General features: G+C 42.5%; 1 protein-coding gene across 1 annotated transcript; it reads left to right on the forward strand.

Annotated features, from left to right (window-relative positions):
* Positions 1–3,106: 3,106 nt before the first annotated feature.
* Positions 3,107–11,416, forward strand: LOC123729252 (rho-related GTP-binding protein RhoU). The gene is made up of 3 exons (XM_045703538.2): positions 3,107–3,583; positions 5,431–5,489; positions 8,934–11,416. The coding sequence occupies exons 1-3, from the start codon at positions 3,367–3,369 to the stop codon at positions 9,387–9,389; spliced, it is 732 nt and encodes a 243-aa protein (XP_045559494.1). The 5' UTR covers positions 3,107–3,366; the 3' UTR covers positions 9,390–11,416.
* Positions 11,417–12,414: the final 998 nt, after the last annotated feature.

Raw genomic sequence — 12,414 nt, forward strand, 5'->3', positions numbered from 1 at the left:
GAATGTCAGTGTTCTGCCATGGCCAGTGAAGAGCCCGGATCTCAATCCCATTGAGCACGTCTGGGACCTGTTGGATCGGAGGGTGAGGGCTAGGGCCATTCCCCCCGGAAATGTCTGGGAACTTGCAGGTGCCTTGGTGGAAGAGTGGGGTAACATCTCACAGCAAGAACTGGCAAATCTGGTGCAGTCCATGAGGAGGAGATGCACTGCAGCACTTAATGCAGCTGGTGGCCACACCAGATACTGACTGTTACTTTTGATTTTGATTCTCCCTTTTTTCAGAGACACATTCCATTTCTGTTAGTCACATGTCTGTGGAACTTGTTCAGTTTATGTCTCAGTTGTTGAATCTTGTTATATTCATACAAATATTTACACATTAAGTTTGCTGAAAATAATCGCAGTTGACAGTGAGAGGCCTTTTCTTTTTTTGCTGACTTTATATCTCCCCCAAGAACCTAATTGAGCATCTAGCACAATTTACGTGAGATATTAGTTCTGGGTTTCCGAGATTACGTCTAGCCTTACAGGGTGTTTGGGAGCAATGAATCAATAGGTGCCCTTCTAAGAACAGTTGCATTAGTGCGTGAACTGAATGACTTTGCTTGGCTACCCAAACTCCTTGCTCCGGGCCAAACACTACGCCACTACCACGGATCTTAGTTCCTTCTCCGTAATGAGTACCTCCCCGACAATTTTTAGAACGTAAACACATTCTAACCATTCTGATTGGTCCCAGAAACCGATGGGTTGGGCCAGAGCCAGAACACACGTGGGTAAAGCGGCGTTTGGAAAATGTGTCATTGACTTTGATACTGGGGTTCGAAACGATCCAATCGCTGATGACTTTGTTTTGTACAACACCCCTTGTTTTGACGTCACCACAAACGACATAAACGATGGCAGTCTCAGACTGAAGTATGTAGCGAACATAGAGCAGCAGAACAATTCAGTTTGAGTCATTAGGGAATGAATTACTAGCTAGATAACTGCTTCTAGACACCTTCTGTAACAAGCCATTCATGTTGGACTAAAACCAATACTTTTTTCGAGTCATTTCACAATAATGTAAAATATTTCAGAATATGCTGCCACTGAAATGCCCAACTCTTTACATCTATTACTTTAAGGTCCTCACCACAGCTTGGCAGTGTGCTTTAGTCGTGCACTAAACCTGTCAAGTTTTTTTATGGGTAAATTTTCTTCTGCCTTATAATTATTGTATGTTCTGACTCTGTGTGCCATAAAGTTGGACTTGTATGTTAAGAGTTAGAATTAACTTTATCCCAGGACATGATTTAGATGTGGCTGTTCACCTACAATTGACATCGCCCTAACCTTCTATAGTATGTTGCACTGATCTCACTACACAGTCCTAGGGATGCCTGATGGCCCATAGACCTGAACACTTGGTAGATGGTGAATTGGAGGATGAGAGGTGAGATGGATTATGGTTCACAGGAAGACTTTATTAACTAATCCCTTAGAAGAGGCAAGGACAGGAGAGCAAGTCTTAACAAACCTCAAATTAAATGTCATTACTTGTATTATACATAGACCGACATTAATTATTTTGTATTATCGAAAATCAAATGGGTACCCAAACGTTTAATCTTGCAATAAGATATTAAACACAAAGTCTTGACAAATAAATCAACATTTTGACGAGTCTAGTGTTTGATTCGTTTACGTGTTTCCCACCACATTGTGTGTGTGTGTGTGTGTGTGTGTGTGTGTGTGTGTGAAAGAAAGAAAGAAAGAAAGAAAGAAAGAAAGAAAGAAAGAAAGAAAGAAAGAAAGAAAGAAAGAAAGAAAGAAAGAAAGAAAGAAAGAAAGAAAGAAAGCGATAAGACTCCGAGTTTTTAATATAAACGTTTTTAAGCTAAACTAAAAGAAAAAGAGGGAGCGTTATCGTTGCCATTTGATGACTAGCTTTTTACCACAGGGAGGCGACAAAAGCCAATCCATGTACTGCAACAGTAATACCGTGTCACAGATTAATAGTGAAGGTGTCACTCCATTTTGATTTTGAATACGACATTTACACTTGATCGACTGTGACTCTGCAGAACTTAATATGCAAATATCCGCGAGGCTGAGATATCTTTAGAATTGGTGATGGTAAAAATAACCAGAAATGACGGAATTGACTGGAAATGCAGTACTGCCTGCTCAGGCCTCAAATATAGTGCAGTAGGCTCCATAATGTATGGGCCGAGAGCAAACTCAACCATGACCCTCACTGGCGTTTCAGTTTGTGCATTACTAAAAGGTCGGCACGTGACAGTAGGAAATTGGGTCATTTAAACTGGTTTACCTTGACAAGTCTCAACATGCCCTTACCTCAAACTAGGCGTTAACGGTTTGTAGGCATATTGGCTCTGTCTTTTTGTTTAATCTGTTCTCACTGTAGGACGTCAAAATAATATTGCATCAGCCTAAATCTGTTATAGGTGTGCCACAATTCACTTTCAAACCAGCTGCTTGACAAAACCAATTAATGTGAACAGTTGAAGGGTTGGGACTCATTTTTTGTATAATTATGTTTTGTGTTACTGGCCTTCATTTTAAATAGTTAGTAGGTAAATTTCCAAAGGGGAAATGAGTGTCAAAGTCCTCCAAAAGTTGCCTTTCAAGTTTTTCCCTTCCTCCCCACAAAAAAAAAAAAACATTTTAATTTTTAGAATTTTTGTTGTTGGACATAAGACTGTAAAATCACCAGGAAATCAGCTCAAAGTTATTTTAATTTACAATATCTGTTTCCAAGTATTCCCACGCATAAATAGATAGGCATATGTGATCATATCCCATTGTAATCAAGATTTGAAATAATTGTGTTTTCGTCAAATCTGTTTTTGTCAAATACTATATTTGTGTGGATTCTTGCGGTCAATTTGCAGTGTACAAACTATTGTTAACTATGTCCAGGCCCCCCGGTTGAATAAAATTGGAGACCAGTGCAGTACACAAACCTCCAGGTACATGCATGTGCAAATTTTTACACTGACAGAAGGCGTGTCCATCAACTCGCTCCTTTCAAAACGCAATGGTGGAGGAGAGGGGAGGGAATAGTCAAATCACGCTTGAATTTATAAAGCAGACCATCCTCCTCCAATGTCTAACAGATTAGAGTAACGGATTGGAGTATTCAAACCCGGGAGAAGTGACTGTTTTCAACTTTTTACACATAGTTATTATTAGTTCTTTGGCGATCACAAGACTACTCCTTTGAATTATAAAAAATAAATGCTATAGACCAACCTGTCTACTTGACAAATATATTATATGCTACAGAAGACATTCTCATGGTGCTCTCTTTATTTGCTCCTACTGGAGTAAGGAAAAGGTGTTTGTAACAAGTGCTGAATGTCACCTCCAGTTCCAATGGATTATAACAAGACCATGGCTCCTCCAGTGCCGCCGCACAAACACCAAACTACCCGGCCAGGCGAGGCTCAGGAGCGGGTGTTGAAGTGCGTATTACTCGGCGATGGAGCGGTTGGGAAGACCAGCCTGGTTGTCAGCTACACAACAAATGGCTATCCAACGAAATACGTCCCCACTGCGTTTGATGACTTTTCAGGTGAGTCAGTTCAAACTATTGTTTTTTGGTACTATTCTTGGACAGAAATAATGATACATTTTCCTCCTATAGACATGAAATCTGCAACTTCCCAGCCAGATAAAATAAAACATGTTTTCTGTTGCACATTGCTACGTTTTGATTTTGACTATGGGTCAACACCCTTATATTGCACATTGCAATAAAGCCTTAATTGACCATAGACAGTCGCTGCTGTTAGCCTCCAGGGCAGCAAAATGACAGAAGTAAAGTTCGGTGATTCGTTCCGCAGAATGGGTGACTGCAAGGGAGAGCGAGCCCGTTTCACCTTTACAATGTAGCAGGTCATTGTATTATTGCACGCAAACTATACGCCCTGGTAATTTTATACGTCCTGGCTTGTTGTATTTTCCAGTTGGCAGAGTTCCATTTTCCAAAATGCTGCCACCAGCGAAGTTTTGTCTAATGTACAAGACCAGTGGAAAACTTCAACAGTATACTAGTTGAAACTAACCTCCGTTGGCAAGTGATGAAAACCGCGGCACACACTGACGTTATCGTGTCATTATCACAGGAGAGGCCTATCCTTCCTTTTGAAGTTTTCCCTATCAACTTTGATCTCAGGAAACTACCACCAAAACACAATGTCTGAATTAATCTAAACTTGCATGACATGATGAGGCTTGATTAGGAAAATGTGACGCCCTCTTTATGCCCATCCAAAATTATAATTTAACACAGCTGCCCTTACTTATCCGTTCATCAGCAATATACATCTATTATAACCATTCTATTATTCTGAACACCTTACTAGACTTTTCCCAACTGCCATGGAAGGTTTTGAATGAGAGAATATTGCATATTTTGATAGGCTTAAACACACGCTAATATCATTAATATTCATCCCTTCCTCGCTGCCCTCAGAAATTGAAGTTGTAGGCCTAAACTGAACAGAACATGCTTGTTGAACATGTGCAGGCATGGTTTTGGATTGCACAACTCTGGCCATTGTTGTCAGCCTTGACCTAAAAGCCACGTCTCTACTGTAATGTAACGGGCACATCTGTTGCAATGGCTCTGAGCTGAGATTGTCTTTTTTACCCCAGTGACAGAGAGGGATTGTGCCGTTGGAGCCCCATTTGATGATGTCATGTATCTGTCCCTGGAATCAGAGCCCTCTTTTGAAAGCTGATTTCTGGGCAGTTATGCAATTTCACAGGTGACACTTGGTGTAGAGGAAAGGGGGGGGGGGGGCAGAGAGTTTTGGGCCCAAGTAGAATTCAAGGCAGATCATATGTCAGGGATTTGGGAATGATTGCACAATGGGCGCTGGGTTTAATGAGGAGTAGTCCCTGCAGCTCTTTGATCAGGGGGCGTGACCGTATACTCCAGGCGCATTGTAAACGCTTCCATAAGCTTCACCACATTGGGCTCTTTTGAAACATGGCCTATAATGAAACTGCTAGTGGCATGACTCATAGCACTCTTCCAATCTGGAGAGAGTAATTGGTAGAGTCACTAAACAAACAAATCGGCTTTGTTTTCCTCTGTAGACGGCTTGGCAGGGCTTTCAAAGCTTGAAAGAACACAGAATATGATATGAGAGAGTAGTTATTGCCTTTACTTTAACTGGGCGAGTGGGCGGTCGAGTTAAGGCCCCGACTCTGAGTTAGGGGGATGGGTGAGGTTTCTGTCCACTGTGTCCAGTAGGTATGAAGTATGTCAAACTGGCTTGTCAGAGGTCTCTCTCTCTCCCTCTCTGTGTGTGCATGTTTGTTTAAAGTGTCTGGTAGAGTAATGGGGAGGCAGATGGGACAATAGCTCTGCTGACAGCAGGTGATTTAGCTCTCTCTCTCTCTCCTCTACAGCGGTGGTGCAGGTGGATGGACACCCTGTGAGACTACAGCTTTGTGACACTGCTGGACAGGTGAGAACAACAGCCTCATATCGACATGCAGCAGAGCAACCCTCCACATACTACATGCAGTGCTTCCACAGAGTATGCTTCGCCAGTTGGTGCTGCATCGCTGCGTCCACCATTCTGTCACATGCATGTATGCCCAGAGGAGAAAGGATGCTGAGCCCCACTGAACTTCCCCAATGGCCGTTCTCCTTCTTCTGCTTGGTTCTCATACATGTCACATGATTTTAGTGTCAGAGTCAGTGTTGGCTTTGGTCCACCACTCTTGCATGCCGTCTTTGCTGGTGGGTATTGCTCAGGGCAGAATTCTGGGGCACCATCTTATTTCCCAGGCTTTCCCACAACTCTGTGGCAGCTGTGGGGCCCGCTGGTGTCTCCTGGGAATGTCTCTCTAACACCCCCCTAGAGAGAGATGAATTCCTGGTCTCTGCTGCAACCAGGCAAATTCATTGGCATAACTTTTGGGGATGGGGGTTGAGAGGAGGGATTTGGGAATGGTGAGAGGCGATAGAAGGCTGTGAACTCATTATAACAGAACAGATCTGGGGTGAAGCCACTTTGTGTGGCAACCGCTAAGAGGGAGGGAGACGACGCAATCTCAGCAGGTAGCTGTTAATGCATGTTTTTTTAATCTTGTTCTGCTCTCTCCCTCTCTTCCCCTCACCCCTCTCTCTGTAGTTGTGCAGGCATAGGCAGGCACGGTTGGTGTAACTGAGAGTTGTGCCCCTGAGCTCTGAGCGTCATGCCAAGCCTTTTTAACATGGTTAGATTGTTCTAGAAAGGGAACAGGTTGTGAAAGCCCTGGTGTTTTCTCTCTGGGCGTGGGTGGTGTGGTAATCTCATTCTATAGCTACAACCCAGAGAGCATAGTTTAGTTTAGTTTAGTTTATTGGGATCCCCATTTTCTACTGCACATGCAGCAGCTACTCTTTCTGGGGTCCACGTAAAATGTACAGATACATGACAAAGTCCCAAACCGTAGTAGACAAGAACAACATAAGATATATACATTTTGAATTTCATATAATATGTTTGGACACACCTACTCATTCCAGGGTTTTTCTTTATTTGTACTATTTTCTACATTGTAGAATAAGACATCAAAACTATGAAATAACACATGGAATCATGTAGTCACCAAAAAGTGTTAAACAAATCAAAATATATTCTTCAAAGTAGCCACCCTTTGCCTTGATGACAGCATTGCACACTCTTGGCATTCTCTCAACCAGCTTCATGAGGTAGTCACCTGGAATGCATTTCAATTAACAGGTGTGGAATTTATTTCCTTTGATGTGTTTGAGCCAATCAGTTGTGTTGTGACAAGGTAGGGGTGATATTCAGAAGATGGCCCTATTTGGTAAAAGACCAAGTCCATATTATGGCAAGAACAGCTCAAATAAGCAAAGAGAAATGATAGTCTGTTACTTTAAGACATGAAGGCCTTTGGTCTGATGATTTGTTTAACATGATTCCATATGTGTTATTTCATAGTTTTCATGTCATGTCTTCATCAATGCCTAAGAAGACTTGACTGTGTTTGGTTGAGTGTAGAGTTCACAACCATTGGAACGAACACAAGGCCCAAACACTTCACAGTGTACATGCACTGTAATGTACTCCACACTGTTGTCTTAGGGCTGCACGGATCTGCCCACTTTGTACACAACTTCTAAATCCCCCACTCTCACAGTCAGAGACCTGGGGGGAAAAACAAGCAGATAAAGTCAACAAACATCTACTGTACATATATGTACTTTCATAACAGGAGAACAGATACCACACCTTGAGAAAGCCTGAGATAAACAATAGCAACGTGGCTGTTTGGTCATTCTCGCGAAACGGTAAAAAAAAAAAAACTGTCATTTTTTACGAAATGTCCTCTTGAATCACTGAGATTAGGATCTGTACTTATCTATTTCATAATTATTATGTTTTTTGATCAGATAATATGCATTTTACGCACGTTTTCACAAAAAAGTCCCAACAAGTCATAAATAAATCAATATTTCTGATATTTTTTAACATTGCTCCCCTAATGAAGATACTTGCGTTAAACACAACACTGATGAAAAAAAATGTCTAAAGAAATTATACAATTATTATAAAAATATAAATTTGAGCTCTTTAGCCATTTCTTTAATGAGAAGGCCAAGTGGGGTAAAGTTTTTGTTGTTGTAAACTTCAACTTGTATACCATTTTTATGATTTATCGACAAACTACAGCAACATATTTGGTGTTTTATTCAAATAATGTTTTTCTAAATAATGTTATAAATAAAATTACCCGAATTTAATCTGGATGCAGTTCGGTAATGTACAAAATTCAGGCGAAAATGTCTAATGTATTTCAAATAAGACACTTTCCCCAAAACTAAACATCGTAGTCCTCAGAATGATTGTTGATTCTTGCAGATGCATCATGGTTTTGTAACTCAATTTGCTACAGACATTTTAAATCTGGATTCATAAGAATTACCCTGTTAATTAAACAGTCACTCCCTGCTCAGAAAGATTGATGCGTTTTGTATGTTAGCCAATATCTCTGCGCCATCACCTCAGTTTGCAAACACTTAAGGCGAAAGTATGATTTGGAAAGGAAAAGTGTGTAAAAAGACTTCCACTCAGAGGCTCCTGAATATAAAAAAAGTACCTTTCCATGTCAGGCTTCTGAAAGTGGATAAAGAGAGAGGGGTTTGTCAAGTTTCTGCCAGCCTTAATGTGTGTACTCAAGGATGTGGGAGGCCCTTGTTATCCAATGTTCTGTGGCTCCTCAATGTTAATTTGGGAAATCAGTGTGATATAAGAGGTTGGGCTTTACTGCTCAACATAAACAGACTTTTCTCACATAGTTTGTTATGGAGAGATTATCACCACCATTTATTTTCAACTGACATTCTACCTGCTTGGTTTGCATTGACCTATAAAGCGATTACTGAAATGTGTTGGTTTGAAACTGGTTTGTTTATGTGTGAACCTTGAAGTGAAATACATCAGACAACAGAGTTGGTAAATCTCAACTAACTAGGGATTAGGTGCTTTGGAAAATGTTTGTAATACCTTGATGGATTCTATATAACATCGTCCGTGCTTGGATCTGCAAAACCTAAAGATAATTAATTTCAGTATCCAGCAGTTTTTTTTTTGTGAGTATTTTAGAAGTCACTGCTGGTCTATACACTCTCCCACTCCATCGGTCTTCTTCAGTCTTCTATAAACATACATTTTTTGGGGAAATATAGTAGCCTAAACAACTTATCCCATGCGCTTTTTTTCCCCCTTCTACACTTGTTTGTCAATGTTTATGCCAAGTCAACTTTTTTCAAGATACTCAGTTCACCATTGGTTTGGGTTCACATATAATGGCCCTGGCCCTGTGTTACTGCTGAATGTCAGCCTCTCACTAACCCCCCCATGTCCCTTGTGTCTCTCTCCCTCCTCTCTCCTCAGGATGAATTCGATAAGCTTCGTCACTTCTGCTACTCGCGCACCGACGCCCTCCTCCTCTGCTTCAGCGTGGTCAGCCCTGCCTCCTTCCAGAACGTCTGGGAGAAGTGGGTCCCAGAGATCCGCCGGCGCTGCCCGCTCGTGCCCATGCTGCTGGTGGGAACCCAGTGTGACCTGCGCGAGGACGTCAAGGTGCTGATCGAGCTGGCCCGCCGGAGGGAGAGGCCCGTGGCCGAGGTGGACGCCCGTATCCTGGCGGACAAAGTGGACGCTGTGGCGTACGTGGAGTGCTCGGCGCTCACCCAGAAGAACCTGAAGGAGGTGTTTGACGCAGCCATCGCCGTGGGGATGAAGCACGCCGATAGGAGGGCGCGGCGGGAGAGGAAGGTGCGCAGCACAGCTGATAAGATGAAGACACTGTCCAAGTCGTGGTGGAAGAAGTACTTCTGTATTCAGTAGAGAGCAAAGAGGAGAGGATATTGACTATGAAACTGAGACTGGAAACGTGTTCAGACAAGCCTATGTTGTTCATATGGATTGAATGAAGGACTTCTGTCTTAGCTCCGCTCACATGACCACACTTTGGTCAAAATTAGGGTTGCAAAACACCAGGAACTTTCAATAAATTCCCTGGTTTTCCCGAAATCCCAGTTGGATGATTCCCGAAATCAGAAGGGAATAAGCAGGAAATCGGGAGTCTTCCAACTAGGATTTCTGGAAAACCAGGGAATTTATTAAAAGTTAAGGGAATTTTGCAACCCTAGTCAAAAGGAATGACCAAGGACCCACGGCTTAGTAGAGTGAGGGGATGGACTGGGGACTGGGGGTGAGAGACACTGATTGGTTGATTGCATAGAGACTGACAGGACTGGGCTCCAACCACTCCCTGTCTGCTTGAGCTAGTCTGAACTCTAACGTCTGAGCAGAGTGCTATCAGAGAAGATCAAGGAGTAAACCCATCAGCATGATTGTCAGTATAATGGAGCAAAGAGCGAGTTGAACTCTGAGCAATAATGACTTCTATATAAACTAATGGCTGGGGAGGGGAAAAGACTGCGATCTTCAAGTACTTTTATACTCCCTCACATGAATTGGCCAAATACGGTACTTAAAAAAATAAAAAATACTATATCCTAATGTGCGGCATGCTGTATGTATTCCTCCTGTCCTTATACCTTATACATGTTCATTTCTTTTATGTTATCCACCACTCTGTAATCAAACAGCCAGCAGATCTCATTGGCAGAGCTAGACTAAAATAAACTGAGGGACTAACATGGAAGTAAACTCAAACCAAATACCACTACAATGCATTCATATCTACAATCGATTACATTTACAGACTTTAGAGATATTGATAAGAGACTTTTCCACCGATTCCATCCGGCCCTAATCGTCACTGTCAGCAGCATGACCTGTCCCCATGGTCCTCTGGTGGTGGTCATTAAGTCAGGGGGTGGAGGGTTACGCCTGGTGTGTGTGTGTTTAATCACATGACCGACTGAGGGCCCTCGCCCAGGTCCCTAGCCCAGGTTGTGTATGTTGGCCTGTCTGCTTTAGCGCTACGTTTAAGTGTCTGTTGATACAGCTGCTGCCACTGTCAGCAGACCACACAGTGAGGGACTGGGCTCCCCAGACAGAGAAGAGCTCCTCATCAATACATGTTAATGGTCAGACCTTTTGGAGAGCTTTCAACAATACACCCCCCCCCCCCCCCCCCCCATTGATCTCCACTCAACCTACTTGAACTGGAGAACTTTGATCGTCATGAGCTCGGCGGTTTCCATCCAATAGCCACTCAACTCATCTGATGGGAGTGTAAGAGCTACTGAGAGCGTTGTCTCACTCTGTCGGGGTGAGGAGATTAGATTGAGGAACACATGGTCATTGAGTGGTGCCACTGTAAATTACACTTAACCCAAATACTTTGTTGGAGTCATGCCAATGGTGCCATCCAATGTCCTTTAGACTGTACAGGGTCTGATGCCCCTCTGTCATTTAAAACTAGATGTTCACACTTCCATGAGAGTCGCAAGGTTTTCACCCCACTGTTGGTCACTATATTTTTGTAATTACAGAACTGTAAGCCCAAATATTGAGTTCAGTGGTACTCATTCTCCTCTCCAGCAACCTTATGATGACGGGGTGAATTGCCAAAGAAACCGATTGTATTTGCTTCTTATTTTTTAGAAGCCTGTCTGTATGCTCTCTATGAATCCCTTTTATTTGGGGCATCAGCCATAAAATGCACAGCCACTGATCAACCCTACAAACAAATGTATGAGAAATGGCATGTATATTTTGTATAACAACGTTTTTATAATGTGATATCTATCAGGGTAATTTTGTGTACATTTTGTTCTGTAGCTGTCACAAGCTGTCCTGAAAACACCCTCCAATGGTACAGATGTGTTTCACTTGTCTGATACTGTCAAGGACTGTTTATAAATCAACAGAGATTGAAATAAATGTGAAATCTTAACAAACATGCCGTGTATCAGCGTTTTGTTAGCGTTTTTAATGAGAGAAATGTGATCTTTCACCCCGTGGTGGAGTATGTGAGGGATTGAATGAATCCTATCTCCCATTGAGTCTAAAATGAATACTGGTGACACTCCGTGTGAGGTCAAAGGTAAGAACACTATGTAAATGTATATGTTGAGGGAGCATTGTGTAAGTCGTCCCCCCCCCCCCCCCCCCCATCACACCCTCTGGTTCGAGAATGTGCTGAGTTGGGGTGGACGATCATTGACAACCGTGTTGTTTTAAAGGAATACCTCTCTGGTTCTCCTGAACAAAAAAAAAAGAGCTCTAATATTATCGATGACGATCCATCAATAGATCCTATAAAAACTGTTGGTAGTCATCAGTGTCTTTGGTGCTGTCTATTATAAATGGAGGAGAATGGCAAGAAGAGAAAGTCTTCCTCCAGGGGAGATAATGGGTTGACAATTACATCTGGTTATAGTCTGTTTTGATGCTGTAATGATATCGAGAGTTGTTGCGTTTGGACGGCAGTTGGGTGTGCATGCAGATTCTGGTGACCGTGTGGGTGAAACGGAGGTAGGCATTGGGCCAGTGGTTTAATTATAATGGTTACAATGTTTCCTGGGACACTGGTAGTTTGACACCAAGCTGTTGTTTTTGTCTCTCTCAGAAGGAGCCATTGCATTGTGTCCAGCCTTTGGTAATGGTGATAAGCAGTATGGTAGAGACGAGGCAGTACTTACACTTAGCTGTAAAATCTACCTTTCTGATATATAACTAGGCTTGGGCTCCCGAGTGGAGCAACGGTCTAAGGCACTGCATCTCAGTGCTAGAGGCGTCACTACAGACCCTGGATCTATTCCAGTCTGTATCACAATCGGACGTGATTGGGAGTCCCATAGGGCGGCACACAATTGGCCCAGCATCGTCCTGGGTTAGGGTTTGGCTGAGGTAAGTCATCTTTGTAAATAAGAATTTGTTCTTAACTGACTTTTGT

The sequence above is a fragment of the Salmo salar genome, chromosome 20 (assembly GCF_965601325.2).
Source record: "Salmo salar chromosome 20, fSalSal1, whole genome shotgun sequence".
NCBI classification, from domain to species: Eukaryota; Metazoa; Chordata; class Actinopteri; order Salmoniformes; family Salmonidae; genus Salmo; species Salmo salar.